General features: G+C 57.1%; 2 protein-coding genes across 3 annotated transcripts in view; both read right to left on the bottom strand.

Moving 5' to 3' along the window:
* Window positions 1-4,230: 4,230 nt before the first annotated feature.
* Window positions 4,231-11,539, bottom strand: ABTB1 (ankyrin repeat and BTB domain containing 1). Of its 2 annotated transcripts, none has more exons than XM_040463302.1 (12): window positions 11,389-11,539; window positions 10,112-10,174; window positions 9,968-10,023; window positions 8,789-8,933; window positions 8,484-8,643; window positions 8,343-8,388; window positions 7,884-8,000; window positions 7,680-7,798; window positions 7,317-7,415; window positions 7,043-7,210; window positions 4,923-5,123; window positions 4,231-4,843 (listed from the first exon to the last, which is right to left on the bottom strand). In XM_040463302.1, the coding sequence occupies exons 1-12, from the start codon at window positions 11,442-11,444 to the stop codon at window positions 4,637-4,639; spliced, it is 1,437 nt and encodes a 478-aa protein (XP_040319236.1). In that variant the 5' UTR covers window positions 11,445-11,539; the 3' UTR covers window positions 4,231-4,636. The 2 variants fall into 2 exon arrangements, with proteins under 2 accessions (XP_040319236.1, XP_040319237.1); XM_040463303.1 differs by having other exon boundaries at window positions 10,147-10,174; window positions 11,389-11,525.
* A 125-nt stretch (window positions 11,540-11,664) lies between these two features.
* PODXL2 (podocalyxin like 2) overlaps window positions 11,665-22,745 on the bottom strand; it is a 37,132-nt gene continuing 26,051 nt past the window's right edge. Inside the window, exons 5-8 of the mRNA XM_040463293.1 lie at window positions 15,758-15,914; window positions 15,145-15,206; window positions 12,669-12,848; window positions 11,665-12,195 (exon numbers count right to left, since the gene is read on the bottom strand). Coding sequence (XP_040319227.1) covers window positions 11,983-12,195; window positions 12,669-12,848; window positions 15,145-15,206; window positions 15,758-15,914 — 612 coding nt within the window. The 3' untranslated portion in view covers window positions 11,665-11,982. The remainder of the gene's footprint in view (window positions 12,196-12,668; window positions 12,849-15,144; window positions 15,207-15,757; window positions 15,915-22,745) is intronic.

The raw sequence follows: 22,745 nt of genomic DNA, 5'->3' as shown, positions 1-22,745 counted from the left end.
CGCCCACCAGGCAGACAGAATTCCAGGTGGACAGACTTAGAGAAAACAGAATCCACGCAGATCAACGCCAAAACCTCTTCAGAGCTACTCCTGACTGAAATCATCAAAGCAAACGATATGATGCTGCTTACATCTTTTTGGTGACAAATCGATGCTTGAAACTGTCCATGGGCACGGGTATGAGAGCGGTATGCAGCGGAGCCTGGAAGGAGGGGTGCCAAAAGTAGTGCAGGTCGGCCTTCTGGAAGGGCTGGCCCTGCTCCTGGCTCTCGCTCGGCACCCACAGCCCAGAGGAGCAGACGTGACCTGAATCAGCCGTTCAGGCCAGAGCAGGAGGAAAGCTCCCAGGAAACAGGTCCGGGCCTCTGGACTGGAAGCCCCCTGCCCAACATTTCATGGATCTCTCTCTATCTCTCTCTCTCTCTCTCTCTCTCTGTCTCCTGCAGGTCGACATTTATAATGCGGACCCCCTCATCTGCCGGGCGGGACTGAAGGTGTGCTTCGGCAACCAGCTGCTCAATGCCGTCACGCGGGTGGAGCGGGCCCTCCCCAAGCTGACCTTGCCCTTCCTGCTGCTCCAGGGCTCTGCCGACCGCCTTTGTGACAGCAAAGGGGCCTACCTGGTCATGGAGTCCTCCAAGAGCCAGGACAAGACCCTCAAGGTGAGCAGCTGCCCCCCACGTCCCCGAGACAGAGGGAAGGTGGCGTCCCTTGGGCCCCCCCGGGGGAACAAGTACCAGGGATGCCAGGCATCTATTAATTCTGAGCAAGTGCACAAGCCCTGAGCTGATTGTTCACATGAACGAGCTTGAGAGGAAGAAGGAGAGAGCACTGAGTTGTCGCAGTCAAGAACAGAACGGCAACCGGGCATGGAGCAGAAAGAGGTCTCCCGAGAGAATGCCCTCGGCTTGGCCGCGACCGAGGGCCAAGGGCGTGTGTTCTGCCTGGCCTCCCTATGTGTTGGCCTTACGCACCAGCAGCAACAGCCTCAGCCTGGCTGCCACCCCCGGGGGCTCTGGGCGCAAAGGTGCAGGGGGCCTGGTGGGATCTGGTCTGCAAGGGAACCCTCAAGAGCAGAGGGGACAGCACCTGTGGTGTAGCCACGTGGCACATCACACCCGATAGACTGCAACGGACTAACTCAGAGCAACTTTCAAGATGGCAGATGTAGTTGTGGGGTTGAGAGGGGCCCATTTTGTTTGCCTGATGGAACCGGGCAGAGCCCCAAGTGGAGGAACACCTACTGTATACCCATCAAGCGACAGCTGACCCTGAAGGTGGCGCTCTGCGGCTGGTTAGGCAGACACACCCCTAGGGTGCAGCGCATTCCCCAACAGACGTGTCCTTGACCGTGCCACCACAGCCTGAGCAACCGAGTGCAGGGGCCCTGCGTCCAGGGCCATTTCTTGTTCAGTGTAAGGAGAGCAGGCAAAGTCACACAGAGTCTACACCTACTGAGTGGCGGAGTCGGAATTCGAACTCAGGTCCTCTGACAGAGCCCCTGCCGCTCTCCACCCCGCACCTCGCTAACAAAGACGCTTCCATCCCTGCCAACCATCAAGTGCTCCCCTTGCAGCAGTACAAAGAGCAGACCCCGGCCCACACCAAACACCAGATGCAGACTTGTGGATGAAGAACAAGAAGGAGAGCGGGGAGAGGAAAGCTGGCTGTGTTAGTGCCAGAGGGCATGAAAACTCCGGTGGACCTGGCAGCCTGGGTGGGAGCCTCCCGTGTGGCACACCCCAGCCCCAAGAAGACCACTCAGTTATGCATTCACCCCCCTCTCATCCGTGTCTTCTTTAATTCACATACTCATTGGGCACCTACTCTGTGCCAGGCCCGGGGTCCAGACAGGCAGAGTCCCACTCCCATGTGGCCCCCGTCCTAGCCAGATGAGCACTAAGCAGAAACGCGACCAGGATGATGATGCAGGGGGTCGGTGCCAGGGGTGGGCTGGCCGACCAGAGGGACGGTGAAGCCCCTGCTTCAGATGGTGCGCACAGGGAGAGTGGTGGAAGAATGTTCTAGAACGAGGGACAGCACACCAAGACCCCAGGTTGGAAAGATCGGGCTGTGTGCAAGCAGCCAGCAGGGGGCGGTGTGAGCCAAGCAAGGGAGTGGTGGCCCGCGTGCCCAGAGTCGGGACTTTTTCTCTGGGTTGCATGAAGATTCACCTGAGCATCTGGAGCTGGAGAGTGACATGTGCTGATTTCAGTTCTCCAGGAGTCCTCACAGCTGCCACGTGGAGGCAAGACTGGAGGCCAGAGACAGGCTGGGAGGGAGCAGGGCAAGCCCTGGGCTGTGGGCTTGCACCAGGGAGGAGACGCGGCTCCCAGTTGTGAGACACTGGGACAGAGGTGTGGGGAATATCCAGAAATCCTGTTAGAGGGTCCCGTTAGAAATTCGGAAAAAGAAAGGAAAGCAGGGTCTCCAAAAGGTGCTCACCACCCGTGCTCATGGGGGCATTCTTCACAGCCAAGCAGTAGAAGCAACCCAGACGTCCATCGATGGATGAGTGGATACATCAAATGTGGTCTAGACCAGTGATGGAATATTATTCAGCCTTAAAAAGGAAGGCAGTTTTGGGGCGCCTGGGTGGCGCAGTCAGTTAAGCGTCCGACTTCAGCCAGGTCACGATCTCGCGGTCCGTGAGTTCGAGCCCCGCGTCGGGCTCTGGGCTGATGGCTCAGAGCCTGGAGCCTGTTTCCGATTCTGTGTCTCCCTCTCTCTCTGCCCCTCCCCCGTTCATGCTCTGTCTCTCTCTGTCCCAAAAATAGATAAACGTTGAAAAAATAAAAAATAAAAAAAAATAAAAAAGGCATCGTAATGTAAAAAATTATTTTACTGCTTAAATCTCTTACCACATACCTTGGCACGCAAAGAGTTAGTGTGTGGTCTAAGGTGGGACCTGTGGCTCTTAGGCCACTGGGCTGGCACCGCCCTTCCTGAGTGCCCAGGGCAACCAGAGTGACTTTGCTAAGCTGCAAGCGGCCTCCTGCCACTCCCTCCACACCTTGGGTGGAGCCCAGCATGTAAACACCACCACCAGCTCACTGCCCAGGCCTTCACGAGTGGCAGTAACTCGCTTTTAATGCCCCCAGCGAGAAAGGAGGCAACTATCAGAGTCATCCCAATTTACAGCTGGGCAAACTGAGGCACAGAGCTATGACCAGGCCTAAGAGGCAGAACCAGGGTGGGAACTCTGGCCCCAGGAGGCCTGGGCTCCGGTCATGCTGACCCCTCACCCCATCTCATCTGGGGCCTTTTCAGGCTCCCAGGCCCTTGCCCAAACCCTGCCCTCCACCCAGCAGGCCCCACTGTCCACTTAGCAGGTACTCCTTCCCCTCCCACATGCTGATCACCTCCCTGCCTGCTGGCTACCTTGTTCAACTGACTCGTGCAACCTTATAGCTTCCCCCACACGACCAACACGGCACACCAAAATGGATGAAATGCACTGGAGAGAGAAAAAGTCCCAGAAGTTCTGGAAATGTGAAGAGTAAAGAGGCACAAAGGGCAGGGAGGGCCAGGACACCTGCCCCTGCTCCCAGGGCAGAATGGGGCAGGCCTCAGGATGCTCACTGCCTGGTCCTCGGGGCCCAAGGGATCATGGGGACAGCCTGCAGGGCATTCAGAGAAGGCCCCCTCTGACATCCCTGATAATGTCACAGCCCCTGTGGGAGAGGCCACGAGGCCTCCCCAGGAAGGAGGCTGGCCCTGGGCCGAGGGAGGTAGAGGTGCGTCCTCAGCCCCTCCTGGCGCAAGGCTCCCCACAGCCAGCGGCCAGCAGCCAGCGAGTAGGGTCCCTGGGCCTCCTCCCACCCCTTTCACTTGGATGCTCGATAAATGAGCGCTAGGAGTGTCCGGGGCACAGGCCGCTCTTGCCCGGTCCGGGGGGAAGCAGCCTCTGAGGTCAGGCGATCAGCCTTCCCACTAAACCTCCCCCGGGACCCTGGGGTCAGACCTCACCAGCCCGAGGTGAAAGCTGTGCCCTAGAGGAGTGCGACCACCGGAGAGGCTGGGCCCGGCTGCGAGATCTCAGGGCCCCCACAGAGAAGGGCCGCCTACTCAGACCCACAGACGCAGGCGCCCCCAGCCCCCAAGGAGCCCTCGCTGGGCACCCAGGCCTTCCTAGCCTGGATGAGGGGGTCCACATGCAGAGCTCCTCCCTGGCCCTCCCCAACTCCTGCTCCTGGGCTCCCCCCACCCCCCACCGACACAGGCTGGGGCTCCCACGGTGAATTCAAGCTTTATTGCCACACACAGACTCTCCTGCTTCCTCTGGGCCAACTCCAAGCCAGGCAGAAGCCGGCTTGCTGGGCTTGGCCTGGAAGCAAACACGCCACGGCCGGAAGAGCGGGGGGAGGGAGGAGGTCTGGGGGAGGGAGGCCCTAAGAGACCCCGACCCCAGGTTTCCCTGAGTGGCGCCCAGCCCCAGGGCCTTGGGGGCTGGCTCGTGTTGGGGGAAGGGGCTCATCCTGACCCTCCTCTGGGGCCCCCAGACCTGTGGGGGGAGGGGCACCCCACCGAGCCCCCTCTGCCCCCGCCGCGCCCCCGAGGAGCCAAGAAACAGAAAGAGCTGCACGTGCATGTGCGCCCACACGTGCCGCCACAGGGGGCCCTCGCCAGCCGGCAGTCAGCAGTCCAGGCCGATGGACACCAGCAAGTCCTCAAGCGCCCGCAGCCGCTGCTGTGCCTCTTCGATGGCGCTGTAGGTCTGCACCGTGCTGGCCACGTGGAAGCGGATGTCGTCCACCAGCGGGATGGAGTCCGTCTCCTGCCGGGCGGCCACGGCCGCCGCCTCCTCCCGCACGGCCTCCACGAAGTCCTCCCGCTCCACCAGCTGCGGGCAGGCCAGCTCAGGGCGACGCCAGCCGCCTGCCCGCAGCCCGCCCCGCCCACCACGGCTCCCACGGGCCCACCTTCTCGATGACCTTGGCCATGTACTCGGTGCACTGGTCCTCGAGGCGCACCAAGCGGAACAGCTTGGCCACACGCCACACGCCCACCACACTGTCCTCGTCCAGCAGCTGGGCCAGGCTGCGGCCACACAGCCGCTTCAGGCCTGGCAACAGGTACATGTCGGCCACGCTCAGCACGTCGTAGGCCGCCTCCGGGGGCAGCTGCGGAGAAAGGAGGAGTGAGGGAGGGTGTGCCCAGAGGTCACCGAGGCCACTCGGGGGGCTGGCAGCAAGGTTGGGAGCTGTTAGGGAGAGGGCGGAGGATGCAGGCAGGGCAGGGGCTCCCACCCATGCCTTGGGGTGCCCAGACCGCTGCAGGCATCCGTGGGCCTAGAGGGCTGGAGGACCTGGGGTCCCCGTGCCTCGGGCAGGCCTGGAGGCCAGGTGGCAGGCAGGGCCTTAGCAGGGGAAAGAGCTCGGGTTGTGAATCACAGACCTGTGCTGTGGAATTCTAGCTGTGGGACTGCAGGCAAGTTACTTCACCTCTGTGTGCCTCAGTTTCCTCTCTGGGAGGTGCAACCATGCCTGCCTCAAAAGGTTGTCGGAAAACAGAAGGTGCTATCCAAAAGGAGGCACCCACACGAAGGATGACGGAGTTAACTCTTTCTCTGCTCTCTCCCACCCACACCTGGACCCTGTGCTGGGAGAGACCATGTGCTCAGTTCCGGTCCAGACTTTGGACAGTCACAGGGAACAGGCTGGAGACAGAGTGGGCAGGACCTCTGCTAGCACATCCCAGGCCACGCACACTGCTTACTTGGGCCAGGCACTTTCCCTGCGACACACACATCCACCTGCACAAGACCTTAAGAGAGAACAACTATGGGCATCCCTGCTTTCTAGAAGGGGGAAACTGAGGCACAGAGCAGTTCAGTAACCAGCCCGAGATCACACAGCTTGCGAGCAGCTAACCCAGTGCCAAACCAGGTTTGGAGCCCAAGTCCACACTTTGAGCCAGCCGCAAAGCTCAGGAGGGGTGGGGATGGGACAGGGTGGACCCTGGGTGGCAGGGGCCACAGAGCTGAGCTGTGCCGCAGGAGAAATGAAGCTGAGGAGGCAGGAGGAAAAGAGGCCCGGGAGGGCACTCAGGTGGAGAGGCTGGTGGGCTTAGGAATGGGGGTGCTACATGAGGCGAGCAAGCAAGGGGCTGAGGCCACAGCCCAGCTTGTCCCCCATGCCCTCCTCCTGCCCAGAGACCACCTTTCCCAGCCTGCCATGTTGGCAAGCACAGCCGCTAAGTTCTCTCCAGGGCAACATGAGAACCAGCGTGCGTGCGTGCGTGCGTGCGTGTGGCCTCCACCTGGCCTATGACAAAGACACTGCTTGCCTAGTCTTCCTCTTCCTCCTAAAACGTGAGCTGGCCTGCACACCAATCTCCAGATGCAGAGGGGAACAACACCCTGGGTGCTGTGGACCAGGTCTGGCCCACCCCGTGTTTTGTAACCAAGTGTTACTGGAACGCAGCCACACCCACTCACTTCTGCCCCGGCTCCCGGCTCCCGGCTCCACAGGAGGGGAGAGCTCACCGGCTGGGACTGAGACCCCCTGGCACACGGCATTTACACACACACACACACACACACACACACACACACACACACACTTCTGGCCCTATCTACGGCTATTCATGTTGCCTGTATGTTAGGGATGCTCTGGGGCAATTGAAGACCCGGAGAGGCACCAAGAGAGCTGGGGACAGACATCCAGACCCCTGGGAGTGGACAGCCTCAGAGTTCCCCACTGCTGTGATAACTCAGGGTTACTGTCCCTACCCACCCTCCCTCTGGAGAAGAGAAGGCGGGGACCCCGGAGGCTGATACTAAGTTCCAAGTGTCACGGGCTCATGATACAGCTCTTGTCACTCGTTTCTGTTCTAGAACCTACCAAGGCCCCCTCAGCCTGAAAGAAAAATCCAAACATGTCCCCCACTCCGTCTCCAGCCTCACAGAAAACCAGCCCCACGGAGTCAGTCAGGACCTAGGCACTCCTTTCAGCCCCAAGGTGACCCAGCCTGTGGACCTGTCCTGATTCGACTGTCACGTCCCCAAGCCCAGCAGACGCAGCCCGCCCGAGCCCCGCACCTCTGTGTGGTCACTGTATATGTAGTAGAGAACATGGGTGAAGATGTCAGGCGAGATGCCGTGTAGGGTGATGGCCGGGAGGCCGCCTGAGGCCTCCAGCTCCTCGTTCTCTCGGAAGTGGTCGTCCAGCAGGGCCCGGAAGTAGTCGCTTCGGCCGCAGAAGAAGGCCTGGGGGAGGCTGGGCTCAGGAGGGGCCGCTGCTAGGGTCTGTGGCCAGAGAGCTGGCCGGAGAATTAAGGCAAGGGGCTGGGGGGCTGGGGGGAAGGGACGGCACCTTGTGGCAGAGAAAGCTGCAACCTTCCACCCGGAAGCAGACATCAGGACAGCTGTTGAAACCATCGGGGAAAGGGAAGGGCAGCTCCCCGAGGTCACCCTGGGGGATGGGAGAGAAGACACCATCAGAGCAGGGGCAACAAGAGAGAGTGGCCGGCCCCAGCCAAGAGCCTGCTTTAGCTCCGTCCTGGTGGGGTGGGCTGCTGCCCCATCTGCAGGTTTGGGGAGGGGCGACAAAGGTAACCTGGGCTCAGAAAAGGGAAGTGACTGGCCCCCGGTCACACAAGGACTGAACCCAAGCATGGGGCTCGTGTACCACGGCTGCGTGCGCACCAGGCCCGGCCCCGGGCGGCCGTGCACTTACGCGGAGCTCAGGGGGCAGGGCACAGTCGGCCAGCAGGGCCATGTCCTCCCGAAGCCGGGGGTCTGCTGGGGGGGGCTCGATGGTCAACACCTTCACGCACGTGCCTGGCTTGGACGCCACTGTGGAGGGGACAGCACAGCTGCAGGGAGCCCACTGACCCTGCCAGTTCCCGCCCAATGCCCCGGACCCTAAGCCTGGACGCACCGAACTCGGACACCTTCTCACACTTGGCCTCCAGGTCGCTGAGCAGATCCCACAGCTGGCACTGCTTGGCCAGGCGCTCGCAGTCACTAACGTGCTCCACACCGACGTCCAGGCGACCTGGGTGCAGCGCAGGAGGCTCAGAGCCTGAGAGGGGCCGTCCACTGTCCCCCACGCTGGGACTCCTGGGTCTGCTGGCTGCCTCGGCTTTCCCATCGGGAGCCACTGCCTGAGTTCTACAGACCCCGGGACGGGTGGGAGGGGGCTCGGTTTATGGGCAGGGTGCTTCCTGAGTGGACGCACAGGCTCATCGCCTCCCAGCCCACCCAGGAGGCAGCTGGAACAGCACCACACTGCAGGGGACAAGCACCAGGACGTAAAGGGTGGGCCTGAGGCCACAGCTGGGTCTGCCGCTGGACAGACACCCCGTCCCTGCCGGCCCCATGGGGCCTGGAGGCTCACCTGTGTACAGGTACTGCAGCAGGGCCCCGAAGGCCACAGGGTTGATCTGCAGGTAGACACAGCCAGGAGGGAAGGTCGGAGGTGGCCCCCTAGCACGAGCCACCAGCCGTCCCTCTGTCCCCCCCCCCAGGAGGGACGCACCAATGGGTGTCGGAGGACCACGACACTCTTGCCCTTCCATTTGGTGTCCAGCATGTTGGCAAAGTAGGTGCTGCGCGCACCCAGGACGCAGCGGTGTGCCCGGAAGGGCTTCCCGTGCACCACAAAGATCACGTCGCTGTGGATGCCTTGTTCCAGAAGCCTGTGGAGGGACAGGCAAAGGGGATGTGCAGCACGTGCCTCCCCGCAGTCTCACCACAGCAGCCCCCGTCCCATCCTGTAGGAGAGCCCTCGGCCCCACATGACCACCCCACGCCACCACAAGCCAGCCCTGCACCCCATCTCACCGCTGCAGGAAGTCGTCGTAGTAATCCCTCCTCCTGCAAGAGGCTGTCACCTGCTTGTAATCGCGCAGGGCCCGGCGGATGGTGTCGCTCAGCGCCCCATAGAGGCAGCGCTCCCCATCAAAGGTGTTGGCCTCACAGCGGGCTCCTGGGAGCAGCCCCCACCAGTCAGCAGGTCAGGGATTTGAACACTGCAGCTGGGACAGGGTCTGGGGGAAATCCTAATCTCCCCCCCCCCCCATCCCGCAACCTTCCCACACGTAGGGCCAAGCCCTGGAACTTGCAGCCCCTCCCAAATAACCCTGGGCCCCCTCTGACGCGAGCATCCTCTCTGCCAGGGCCTAGGCACGCAAGTACTTCCGTGGACCACAGACTACAAACAGGGCAGGCTCAGGACTGCCCCTGTTCTATGCATCAGGGACATAGCCTTAAACATACAAATCCCTGTCCTGCCTGAAGTGACACTTTAGTGGGGCAACGGACAATAAGCAGGTTAACAAATGATGTCAGGTGCTATGAAGAAAACCAAAGCAAGACAAAGATAACGGAGGTTGCACCTGCCCACAGGGAGGTCACGGAAGGTCACCGTGTCAGTGACAACACGCAGTGACCTGAATGGCGGAGGGAGTCGGCCACGCAAAGATCTGGGAAAGGGTACTTTACGTAGGAAGAACAGCAAGTACAAAGACCCTGAGGTAGGAGCACCAGAGAGGCCAGCGCAGGTGGAAGAGTGAGCCCACAGGAGAGCCAAAGTAGGTGTGGCCAGAGGAAGACGACAGGCTGTGTGGACTGGCAAGGCATTATAGTTTCATGCTAAACGCAAAGGGAAATCATTGGAGAAATTTTAAGCCTATTAGACTTGTTGTGAGATGGACCAGGCTGCGATATGGAGAACAGACTGTAGGTGGGGCAAGAGGGGCGGCGGGTGACCGGAGGAGGCTGGCTCTGTGGCCAGGGAGAAATGCTGTAGCCCGGCTGGGCGGTGGCAGTGGAGATGGGGAAGTGGGCAAACAGGAAAACAGGTTCTGAAGGTAGAACCAAGAGTACTGGCTGACTGGGTATGTGGGGGGGTAAAGGAAGGACAGGGCGTGAGGGCATCGGCCAATGCACACCCATGCCTTTGTGCCCCCGCACACGCGCAGACCGCACGTACACGCACACATCCCCGGCCCCTTCTCTCACCATTGGCCAGAAGATAGAGTACTAGCTCCTCGTGCCCACACAGGCAGGCGTAGTACCTGAGGGAGGGAGAGGAGTACAGGAGGCAGTTATTGGGACTGAAGGCGCCCCCCACCTGCCCTGACCACCCACCCGCCCGGCACTCACAAGGGGGTGCTGTCCCACTTGTCCCGCACATTCACCTCCACGTCCCGCTGCTCCAGCAGGTACCTAGGCGGGGAGGAAGTCAAACCTGGGTCAGGACAAGTTCATGGTCTGGGAGAGGAGACCCATGGAGTGGGGAAAGAGAGAAGACATCCCTTTTGGCTGGGGGAAGTCTCCCCTAGGTGAAGGCAGATGACAAGCAGACCAGAGCAGGAAAGACATTCGAAGCAAAGGGACCAACATAGGTAGAGAGTGTAGATGTGAACGCCTAAGGCAGATGCTGAGACTGCGAGCAGTAGGGACCTCTGGCCTGAAGGCATTTGGGAGCGAGGAGGCAGCGATGGGCCATCTGTTCTGCCACAGCCCTCTGCTGCTTGGGACCGCAGACTAGACAGAGGAGACTGGAAGTAGGGAAGCCAAGGAGAAGGCTGCTGCAAGTGTCTTGGTGGTGGTGTGGAAGCATGAAGAGAAGTGGCCAGTTTCTAGAAGGCAGAAGTCAGGAGACATGGTGGCTGACGGGATGTGAGAGGTGACGGGGGTCATCATGGACTGAAGCCATCACTGAGGTCAGGCAGCCTGGGGGAGATGTCTAAGTTGGACCAGGCGTGCTCTGAATTGCACTCGGCTTTGGGGGGTATCAGCTAACTCCTAGGTGAACCTGATGCTGGGGTGGGACCAGGGACACCGTGGGAGTCAGCAAGCCTGGGACTAACCCAAGGGAGCTAGTGGTGGGTCAGAACTAGGGAACACGGAAGGGCCCAATAAGAGATGTGCCTCACATCCCAACCAGGCACCCCCTCACTCCCTGCTTTATGGCGATTTCAGTGCCAGATTTGTTTTAACCGCATTTAGGAGTTTCCGAATCTCCGGGATCAGAGGTTGATTCTGGGTCCTAGTTGTCCCAGAGTGCCAGGCCCAGAGCGGATCAGTGGGATGAGCCACGTCTGGAGTCCCAGGCCCGCCCCAGGGTTTGACCTCCGGGTCCTGAGCGCTCAGAGGACGACCCCCTCCTCTCCGCCCACTTCTTCGGAGCTCCGCGTAGCAGTCCTCTCCTCTAGGAAGCCCTCCGGGACCCCAAGAAGTAAATCACCGCCAGCACTCCGTCCCCAGCCCCGGTTCGGAAGGCTGCCGCGGCCCCCTGCTTTGCCTCTTGGGGGTAGGTCAGCCGCCAGGACTGGGGCGGCACAGGGGCGCGCGCCTGTCCCGAGCCCGTCCACTGCACGCCCCCGGGGGCGCCCCGCCCCACCCCCCGCACACTCCCAGGGCGCCGGGGTCCTCACCGCACTCGGCCCACATCCCCCTTCCTGCAGCTGGCGAAGAGATCGCTGGTGTCCATGATGCGGGCGGCTCGGACCCCGGCCGAACGACCTCAGGTGGCGGTGGCGGCGGCGGCAGCGCGCCCCGGCCGGATGTAAACACACGCCGACCCCGCCCCGCTCCGCAGCGGCGCCTGGCGCCCGGAGGACCGACCTGGGCCGCGCCGCCCCGCCCCCTGCGCCCCCGCCCCGCCCCCGCCCCGCCCCGCTCGGAGCAAGAAAGAGTCCGGCAGGCAAACGGGCTGGGCCCGGCGTGGTCTCCGGGCGGCTTTAATGGGGGTCCCGGGGCGCGGCCGGGGAAGCGGGGCCGTTCCGGGACCGGCTCCTGGGGGCGCCAGACGGGGATGGGGAGGGCTGTGCCGAGACTGTTCCGTGAGTCTGTGGGAAGCGGGAGGACCCCGCACCGAGGGCCGGGCTGCGGGAGAGCGGCCGGGGCCGGGAGGGGAGGGGAGGCGCGGTTGTCCGCTCCGGATCCGCCCAGCTCGTCCCGGCGCAGTCCCAACGGGGCGAGGGTACGGCCGCGGGGTCACAGCGGGCCAGAGCTGCCGGAGGGCGCCCTCACAGGTGCGTGTCCTCCTCAAACACGTCCGAGTCCTCAGGGTCCCGCTTGCCCCCCATGAGCGCGCTCCAGCCCCCCGGGCCGTTGACGGCCCCGCCGCCGTTCAGGCTGGGCTGCTTCTCCTGCATCTCCGACTGGCTGTCGCTGGCCACGTCCAGCGTGGGGTTGTCGTGGCAGCCGTTCTCTACGAAGCGCAGCTCCTCGCCGTGGGACTGTGGCGACGGGAGAGGGACGCTGGGCAAGCGCTGTGGCCCAGGCCCCAACCCGCCTGTGACCTTGAACGAGTCACCTCACTCGCGGTTCCTTCCCTAGTGTGTGAAACCCTCCACAGGCAACCACCAGCGGACCCTCCACAGACGCCCGCTCCCTACTGTTCTGTCCCCCAAACTCCTAAAGATCCTTTGCACTAAACAACCGGTGGCCTCCCTGGTGTCACCTGAGCCCTCCCAATGGCCCCCCCACTGCACCTCTAGCACCTATCACGGGGCTGCTTCCCTGCAGAGGGGGACAGGTTGGGTGCCAGGCTCCGGACAAGCAGCTTCACTCGAAGTACCCCATCCTGGGACAATCGCGGCCACCCCACCTGCACATGAGGACGACGACCTTGACCTTGTGGGGGTACTGTCTCCACCACAGGCCCCACCCCCAGCCCAAGCCATCTGGCCGAACTTGACCCCATGCTCACCACGTGTTTGAGCTTGGGCAGCCGCCGCTGCCAGCAGTTATAGAGCAGGCCCAGCACGATGATGATCACACAGATGGCACCGATGACCACCAGCACCACAAAGAGCGTCCCATAGTCGCTGCGCACCTGGCTGGCCCGGGCCTGGCAGCTGCTCGTAGTGGAGTAGTTCTGAATGCCAATCTGGGGGTGGGAGGGATCAGCTTCCTCAGCTGAGGTCCTGGGTGCCAGGGCTTCCCACAGGGCCGTGGGGTTAGGGCTCAGGCACAGGAACAGTCTTTGAGAAGAGCTGGCATAATCCTGACTAAGCCCCCTCGGAGGCCGGGACCTGTGCTCATCTGGGAATCTAGCCCTATCTCTGCCCTATCCCCCTCTGTTCACCTGACAGCAGCCCCAAGCCTCTTGATCCCATGCCTCCATTCCCAGCCTTCCCTCACATTGCCACCATGGCTCTGCCCTGACTCTGTCCCTGCTGGGGCAGAAGTTTGGCTCCACTACGGAATCAGGTCCCTGAAACAGTCTCCACCTTGGGGATGGAGGTGTTCAGGTATCATTCTGACCATTATGGGCTATAGACAGTGTAGACTGGGATGCTGGGGACAGCCTACATCCCGGGCTATCACCAGCTCCCAGCTTCCTCCCTTTGCCCGTTAAGAGTAGTCACCACAGGCATTGAGCTGCCCAGTACCCCTGCCACAGAGCAGGCTGTCTTGGGCGGGTCTGCCTTCTTGGTCCTAGAGGTTGCTGTGCCCACACCAGGCCAGGCAAGCACTCTCTCCATAACTCAGCCTCTTGGGCAGAAAGCAGGGAAGGGGAGATGCCATCCTCATCCGATGACAGGTGCTGGGGAGAGGGTGCTGTCTACTAGCCCCCAATGTAGAGACCTGGGAACCTCCCTTTCTGCTTTGGGCTTCCCTAAGGCCAGGTTGTCATCTCTTCCTGAGTGTCTGTGAACATCCTGTTTAGTTACAGTACTATTCTCCATTGGCTTTTGAAGTTATCAAAGATCAGTTTCTCTCAGTAGAATCACCCACCAATGCACTGCTAAATTTTCCCACTCATATACTTCCAAAAAGACACAGCATGCCTTCTGGCCAAGTCAGTCTGAACAGTGTCCAGTAAAGCTAGAACACCCAGGGGCCAGGAGAAGAGGCAGGAAGTTTTTGTGGGAAAAAAAAAAGATCAAGGCCAGCCCAAGTTTCCTTCCACCAGTCCCCCTGTGTTCACGAACCCAGAACTTCACAACTGGAAAGGCCCTCGGTAACCATCCAGGTAGTGAGGACAGCCTCACGGTTAAAGGCCTGGACTCTTAACATCATTCAGGCCTCGTCCGAAGCCTGGCTCTGTTGCGTAGTGTCTGTGCCTTCTCAGGTGGGCCACCTCCCTTCTCTGGGCTACAGCTCTCACATACAGCACCTACAGTACTCCATAGGTACCTTATTTAATCCTGACAAGGCCTGGGGTGGCGGTGAGGGCCAAGTGAGAGAACCCAGCGCAGTCCAGTACTTAGTAAGCACTCAGTGTGCTTATCAAAAACACCCAAAACCACCACCACAACCACCTTTCCGCCTGGCATGTGATAGATAGGGAGGCAGGGCCCATGGTCACGGCCAATTCATCTTTCACAGCTATGAAATGCTGCAGAGCCTCGGAAAAGGGGACTAATGCCAGGTCACTGGGTTCCACAGTGAGTACGAGTACTTTGGATGGAGATGAATGGTGATGGTCCTGAAGAAAGGAGGTGAGGAGCCCAAGGTGTTTCCCTTCAGAAAAAGTACAAGGACCAGGAGGACCGAGGGGACCTGCCCCTCCCACAGGCCCCAGCTCTGCTCAGCCTGACGCAGGGGTAGCAGGTGGTGCAGGAGGAGAGGTTGGCCAGCCTGCCCTCCAGCCCACATCTCCAGGACTGGCCATGCAGCTGGCCAACCGCACAGGGGTCAGGGATGCCCCTCAAGATGGCAGGGCTGTCGCCCGAGCCTGAGCCCCGTGCCCACTCCCCAGCAGGCCCTCTCCCACCAGAGAGCTCCTGGCTGATGGCCTCCGGGCCGTGTTCATGCCTGTCTTTCCCCTGTGGTTTCTGAGACTGCAGCACACTCTCCCAGCCCACCAGGCCTCTGCCCAGTTCCTGGGCCACACATGGTGTCGCTCCTGCTATCTTCCCAGAAACGCCCGCTTACCAGTCCAGATCCCCCTCGGAGGTCCCCTTCCCTCTGAGTCCTCTCCTGCCCCCGACCCTCTCCTGGCCCTTCCCGCCCCTGGCCGTTTCGCGAACTGTGCAGTTGTGCACACACGTGTGTACGCACTCCGTCTCTCCCACGGGAATGGCGTCTTAGGACAGCTAGAAGGAGGAGCTGCCCAGAGCAAGAGGCTGTCTTCTGCTCCTTCGCACCACGGTGCAGGTTGTCTCCTGCCCTCAGGGAAGCCAGCCCTGCTCCCAGAACTTCAAAGAACAGGAGGGGGCGGCTCCCTGCCCTCTTACCTCCACCAGATTCCTGCGGATGTCTCCCAGCATGGAAAGGACGTCTTGAGTGGGCACCACCCCTGGGGGGAGACACCATCATCAGCACAGCCCCGGCCACTGAGGCACCCCCAGCCCCCTGGGACAGCCTCTGGCCTAAGCTTCCAGAACCTTGCTTCCCAGCTCTTGACCACACGTGGACCTCATGGTACATGTGCTCCTATGCTTGCTTCCTGCTGGCTGACTCATTAAAAAGGACTGAATGACCGCCATGTGACAGGTGTGAGACACCAGGCGGTCACTCCCACAGCCCCCCAGCACTGCGTTCTGAACGTGCCCCCTCCACAGCCCCCTACCACTAAGTGTACGCCCCCCTGTGCTAAAACCACACCTCTTCCCCTCTGGGTCCGAACTTCACACCCTCGTCTTCTCCAACTCCAGCTTGTCAATACTCCCTGAACCCTGCACTGGGGGCCCAACCACTACCACATCCTCTTATCCCAGAGGTCCACGTTCAAAGCCCCTGTCCGTGCACTCGCCCGTGGTTCTGCAGACCTCCCGTGGCCCTCAGGACATGGTGCTGGTGTAGGGCTGCCCCCTTAGGCCCTCCTTTCCGTGGGCTGTCCCCTCTCACCCTGCTCGCCCACCAAGGTCATTAGAAGGTGCTGCTCCTTCTCGCTGGGCTTGCTCAGGGAGATGTGCCAGTCCCCGTGGCGGCCACTGCCGTGGCGGGGCAGCACCTCCTCCACCAGGGCCAGGAGCTGCAGCCCCCGGTGCTGCCGGAACACCTCCTACAAGGACGGAAAGAGACCCCCACGCTCAGTGAGGGAGGGGCCCGCCTCCAGGCCCGGCCCCCATTCCAGCCCCCAGCCTCCAGCCTCCCGGTGGTCAAACTCCAGGAAAGGCCATCTGGCTGCTCCAGAGGGGACCGCTCTCGTAGCTCCGGAGACCGTTAGAGAGGCCGTGAGCGTGGCCTTCGGGCAAGACTGTGGGAACATGGAGACGCACACCCACTGGTTCCGGCAGGCATCTGGGAGCTCCTTCCAGCCTGGGCTTCTCATATGAGGAGGGCATGGGCCTGCCCAGGGACACTCACAGCTGACCTGGGAACAGATACGCTCGCACGAACAAGGAGTGTGGGGAGCTTGTGAGTGGTGTGTGAAGGCCTAGGGCAGTCTGCTGGTCAGGCCTGGGGTTCAAGAGTATAGTGCGAGGGGTGAATATACCGGGGGGGGGGGGGCGTCAGGGGTGCAACGGACCAAAGATGCGCACGGCCACGCAGCCACGGAACCCGGGAGGGGGGTGGTGGGGAGAGGTAACGTGCTCCTCTCTTGCCTGTCATTGCAGAGATACGGCCCAAAGCTGGGGAGTCAAGAAAGAAAGATGTCTGACCACCTTTATGGAGGCAGCGGTGACCAAAGGAACTAAAACAGACATGGTTAAAATGGTAACTCCTGGAAACAGGGCCAGGGACAGGAGGAGGGATATAAGGAGACTTCATTCGCATCTGACACTCTCTTGTACTACTTAGATTTTCTTCACCTCGTGTATATATAATTACATAATTAAAAACCACAAACGAGAGGCAGGCACTGGCCAGGAGCTCACTGAGTGGCGGAAACCCACGTAAGCCGCCAACCTCGCCCCATCAGGGAAAAGCGCCCCCCTCCAGGCCCTGTAGCCGCCCCCCTCGCCCAGGCTCCTCTCCAGCAGCCGTCTCCTGCCGGGACGCAGGAAATCACGGGCTGCTGCACCTGGCTTCCGTATTCCCAGCTGTTCCGCTCTCTCTCCGGTGCCCTGCCTTAGAGCTTCGAGCCGGGCGTCTCGTCACACCACTCCCACGGGGCCCTGATGCTGCTATCGCCTTTCCGTGAGAGCCCAAGCTAGTGAGCCTCCCAGGTCATCGTCCTACCCTACAGGCCACCAAGGGGACTGGAGTTCCTTGTGACCATGGCGAATGGCAGGTGGAAGCCCAAGCCCTGGCACTCACCAGCCTAACAGAAAGCCAAGTTAAAGCCAAAGTTCCGAACTTGGCAGAAAACTGGTATCCGGAGCTAGCCATGAGCTGGTGGGAAAGCCCTGTTCCCCAAGCAGGTCTTACCATCCTCATGTTCATGTGCACACGCGTGGGGGGATGGGGTACACGCCTGCATCTGCCTCAGCCGCATGCATGCACTGAACCCAGCAGCCTCCCTGCTTACAAAAGGAACACACTCCTACCAGGGCAATGCCTCCCCCCTGCCACAGGCCTATGATCCCCGACATGTGCACGTCCCACATTTTCTGTGTCCAGATGTCTGCCTGGCTTAAGCTCACAGACCTGCTATGTCCTGGTAACATCTGATGGCTATATATTTCGTGCCACTTATTTTGTAGATAGGCACTGAGTGTCACTGGCTTAGAGAGAAAGCCCTGAATCTGGAATCAAACAAATCTGGGTTCAAATCCTGGTTCTGCCATTCACCAGCTCTGGGACCTTTAGCAAAATACTAAACCTCTCTGAGCCTCAGCCTCCCCATCTGAAAACGTGAGCATTGGTCCTAACATGATGAGCTTAATGTTAGGATTAAAAGGAAAGTACTTATTCTGTCACAGGTGCCAGGTATCAAGAAAAAAATTCCCTGACTCATACTTCACACTACAGTCAATTCCAGATGGATTTCAGATCTAAAGCTTTTACAAGTAAGCCTAGAAAGCTATCTTCGTTACCTCCGAGGAGGCAAAGATTTCTACACTTGATCTTAGCCAAAAGGCCGAGAAGCGATGGCAAAGATTTCTAAAATGGACCCAAAAACACTAACCATGAAGGAGAAAATTGGTAAGTTGGACTATTTTATGATCAATTTTTTTTTTTTTTTTTTGAGACAGAGAGAGACAGAGCATGAACGGGGGAGGGGCAGAGAGAGAGGGAGACGCAGAATCGGAAGCAGGCCCCAGGCTCCGAGCCATCAGCCCAGAGCTTGGCACGGGGCTCGAACTCACGGACCGCGAGATCGTGACCTGAGTCGAAGTCGGACGCTTAACCGACTGAGCCACCCAGGCGCCCCTTATGGTCAAATTTTTAAAAATTAAGAGCTCCTGTGGGTGCCTGGATGGCTCAATCGGTTAAGTTTCCGACTGTGGCGCAGGTCATGATCTTGCAGCTAGTGGGTTCGAGCCCGCGTCACACTCTGTGCTGACAGCTCAGAGCCTGGAGCTTGCTTTGCATTCTGTGTCTCCCCTTCTCTCTGCCCCTCCCCTGCTCACACTCTGTCCCTTTCTCAAAAAATAACTAAACATTAAAAAAATTTAAAAGAAACACTTCCGTTTATCAGAAGGTACTATTAAGAGAGAAAAAAGGTGCGGCGCCTGGGTGGCTCAGTCAGTTAAGCGACTGGTTTCGGCTCAGGTCATGATCTCACGGTTCGTGAGTTTGAGCTCTGCGTCAGGCTCTGTGCTGACAGCTCAGCACAGATTCTGTGTCTGTCTTCCTCTTTCTCTGTCTCTCCCCTGCTCACACTCTGTCTCTCAAAAAATAAACATTAAAAAAAATTAATAAAAAAAGAGACGAAAAAGGCAACCCACAGAATAGTAACAGATATTTATGAGATATATGTCTCGTATATACACACACTTCACAGAGATCTCACATCCAGGTTATATAAATAATTCAGAGAAATTAATTTGAAAACGTCAAGATAACCCAATCGGGTGCAATCAGCTGAAACACATATGAAAAGGTGCTCAAGTTCGTGACTCATCAGGGAAATGCAAATTAAAACCACAAAGTGACACCAGCACCCTACACACTTTGAGAAATGCCTAAAATGAAGAAAATGCCAAGGTTGAGAGAGACAAGGAAGAACCAGACCTGGCACATACTGCTAGAGGCAGTATAACTGGGTACAAACGCTGTGGGAGTCTGTTGGACAGCTTCTGTTCAAGGTGGATATATACACACCGTGCCCCTGCCATGCCACCATGAGAACTGTGTCCATAATGCTCCCCAAAATATGTGTCCAAGAGCAGCCACAGCAGCACATTCCCAAGAGCCCGAAGCTGGAAATTACTCAAAGGCCCAGCAACATTAGAACACATACATCAATGGGACGCTATACAGAATCACGAAGGAACAAACTTCCCTACATGCAATCTAGATGAACCTCAAAAACAAAATGTTTTTGCAAAAATGCAAAAAGCCAGAAACAAAATAACTGAATAACTCTGCTTATATACAGTTCAAAAGCATGCAAAACCAGTACACAGTTACAAGTCAAGAAAACGGTTCCCCTTGAGGGAACAGCATCTGGAAGGGGAATGAGAAGGGCTCTGGCAGTGCTGATCATGTTCTGTGTCTTGATGTGGGTGGTGTTTATGTGAGCGTGGTCCCTTTGTGACAATCCAACAAGCTGCACACTTATGATCTGTGCACTTTTCTGGATATATACTGTAAGGCATTAGAGCTTTTCTTAAGGACAATACACATGTGGGTGTAAGCTATCTTCCCTGCTGACTCCTGGGTGGATGGTCCTTCCTGTACGTCACACCGTTTCTCCCACAGTAGGGACTCCAGATCCTCTGCTACCATCCAAGCACCCATTTCCAATGCCCTAAAGCTATATGCAACTCCAAATGACTGGTATGGTCCTTATGGCAAACAGAAAGGGACACATGCCCTGGCCATCAGATCATTTTGACTTGTGGCAACACAACAGTCAGAACTGATGAACGTCCTGCTCTCCCACCTTGCTACAAACATGGAGAAACGCTGGAAAAAACCACGGCAGAAACAGAGGGCACTCAAAGCCAGAAGAGTGAGCAGGTGCGGAAGCCACAGCATCAACTCCTGGGGGTCTGGGGCCCAGATAGAGGACCCTGGACCTGGACACTTGGCTTTCAATGTCCACGTGCTCTTGGCGCATGTGAGATGAAGAACTAGAGCAGAGCACCAGGATGGAGTCCGAAGTCCCCAAAGAGCAACCCTTTTGGTGAAATGGGGACTCAGAAACATTCCCAAGTTGGAGGAACTGTACAGGGTGTCTGCCCGTGTCCATGAGTAAGGGAAAAAGGTCATCCAAGATCACTTAAACACTCAGGCTCGAGGCGCCAGGGAGGCTGTCGCTTAAGCCTCCAACTCCTGACTTTGGCTCAGGTCATGATGTCACCATTCGTGAAATGGAACCCCATGTCGGGCTCTGCAATGACAGTGCGGAGCCTGCTTGAGATTCTCTCTCTCCCTCTCTCTCTGCCCCTCCCCTCACTTATGCACTGTCTCTCTCAAAAATAAATAAAAAACATTAAAAAAAAAAAAAAACAGGCTTGTACTTCACCAGGGTGTGGAGTCCAAATGTGAAGTTCTTTGTGTTATAAAGATCCAAGCCAAGAACTAAGATGAAAGCTGACCCGGGGCCCCTGGAACTCCCACAGTCTCCCTGAAACCACTTTGTTGGAACTCTTTCACAACCCAGGGTTGAAGAGGAGATCACAATAATAAATGGTGACCCAGAAAGAGAGTAAAATACAAAGCCACAAGCAGAACCGACATCCCAGGATGCCGTGTTACTAAAACAGAAGGAAAGAAATCACAAAATTAATATACTTACAACAATTCAGAAAATGAAGGAACAGAAGCCATAATGAAAGAAGGGAACAAAATGAAGAACAAAGGGAGGGATTTGGAACCAAGGAGAAATTCTTAACATACAAAACAGTTATCTATATTAAAGATTCAATGGATGGATCAAACAGAAGATTAGACACTGCTGGAAGAGAGTTATTAATTTGGAAGATAGAGCTAGGAAATCACTCAGAATGCATCAGGGAGGGGCGCCAGGGTGGCTAAGTCGGTTGGGTGTCTGACTCTTGATTTCAGCTCAGGTCACGGGATGGAGCCCCGCACTGGGCTCTGCACTAAACACGGAGTCAGCTTGGGATTCCCTCTCTCTCTCCCCCTCTGTCCCTCTCCCCAGCCAGGCTCTCACTCTCTCCAAAATAAATAAAATGGAAAAAGAAGAATGCATCAGAGATATTTTAAAGAGAGAAACCATGAAAGTGTTAAGAGACGTAGTAGACAGAAAAATAAGGCCCAATAAACTTGTAACGAGAATGAGAGAGAAATGGGAAATTGGTAATATGTATCAAACTGCATGTGCAATCCCACTTCTGGGAATTTACTCTGAAGATACATCCCAACAGCACAAAAATACATACAAGGTTAGTCAAGGCAGCCTTGTAAGTAATTGCAGAATACTGGAAACCACCCAGATGCCCACACAAGGGAAATTTAATGAATAATCTATAATACACATACAAAACGGAGTATTATTCACTTGTAAAAATAAAATGATTGAGAATAATCTCCGTGGGCTAACATAAAGTGGTTTCCAGAATATACTGTTAAGCAAGAAAAGTAAAATGCAAAAAAATAATGTTATAGATTGAGTTGTGTCCACCGCCCCCCCCCCCCCACAACAAATTCATATGTTGAAGTCCTAATGCCCGGTACCTCAGAATGTGACTGTGTTTGGAGACAGGGTGTTTCCAGAGGTAATTAAGTTAAAATGAGGTCATTAGGGTGGCCCTATCCAATCCGATAGTGACTTTACAAGAGGAGGAGATTGAGGACACAGACACACACAGAGGGAAAACTGTGTGAAAACACAGGGAGAAGACGGCCATCTGCTAGCCAAGTAGAGAGACTTCAGGAGAAACCAATCCTGCCAGCACCTTAATCTTGGACTTCCAGACTCCAGAATAGTGAAGGAATAAATTTATGTGTTTAAGCCATCCAGTGTAGTACTCTGTTATGACAGCCCTATCGAGCTAATAAAAATATAAATACTCTGCTACATTCCCTGCAAGAAAAAATGGAAAAAATTCTACATCTATCTATTTCTATAAAAAGAAACCGAGGAAGGATAACCAGAAACTAATGAGATTGGTTACCTAGAAGGAGTGGGTGGGAATGAAGGCAAGAGGTAATGGGGGAGAGGGGGGTTTCTCTAAGCATACATTTTTGTGTCACTTAGATGTTTAGAACCACATTAATACTTTACATACTCAAAAAATACAATTAAATCAACAAGGATGGGGGATCCAAAATTGAATACAAACAGAAACAAAGAAACCTAATCATATTTCAAATGCATAACTACACCAAAAGGGGGGAAAAAACTAAATTAATTTTGGAATCATCCAAAGACCAAAGAAACTTGCAAGCAGACACTGAAGTTTACTTATCAGCAGGTTTGCTTTTGCATCAGCGTGCGTTAAAAATCCTGCAACCGCTTGTGTATTCTAGAACTGAAGAAATGAGTACGTACATTGGGGATGTTGGGAGTGAGGTTTCCGTCGGTGAAGGAAGATACTTCTGTGGAACAGAAGAAGGCTGGGAAGAGCCAGTGGTCCTGGATTAGAACTGGAACATTGGGACGGTAAGCAATCGAAGTTATCACTGTAAATATGTGTGAATACAGAAGTAAACACATATGTATATGTGCACACGTATTATGTATGTGTATCTGTGTCTACAGAGAAAAAATACAGATAATTCTCTCTCAGGGCCTCTAAAAAGGCCAAGAAGCAATGATACCCCAGTAGCCATGAGCACACTGGGAGCCCGGATCTTGTTTCTGAATACCTTT

The sequence above is a fragment of the Herpailurus yagouaroundi genome, unplaced genomic scaffold, assembly GCF_014898765.1.
Source record: "Herpailurus yagouaroundi ecotype Mexico unplaced genomic scaffold, PumYag 387, whole genome shotgun sequence".
In the NCBI taxonomy this organism is placed as follows: Eukaryota; Metazoa; Chordata; class Mammalia; order Carnivora; family Felidae; genus Herpailurus; species Herpailurus yagouaroundi.
Note: the sequence above shows the minus strand (reverse complement) of the source record. Positions and strands in the feature narration are given on the sequence as shown.

Excerpts from the sequence above, each read along its gene's own strand:
- ABTB1 (XM_040463302.1), bottom strand. The coding sequence starts at position 11,444 with ATGGACACCAGCGATCTCTTCGCCAGCTGCAGGAAGGGGGATGTGGGC. Across the intron at positions 8,934-9,967 it reads ACTCTATCTTCTGGCCAATG|GAGCCCGCTGTGAGGCCAAC; the intron begins GTGAGAGAAGGG and ends GGCTGCTCCCAG. Across the intron at positions 8,389-8,483 it reads TGGTCCTCCGACACCCATTG|ATCAACCCTGTGGCCTTCGG; the intron begins GTGCGTCCCTCC and ends GTCTACCTGCAG.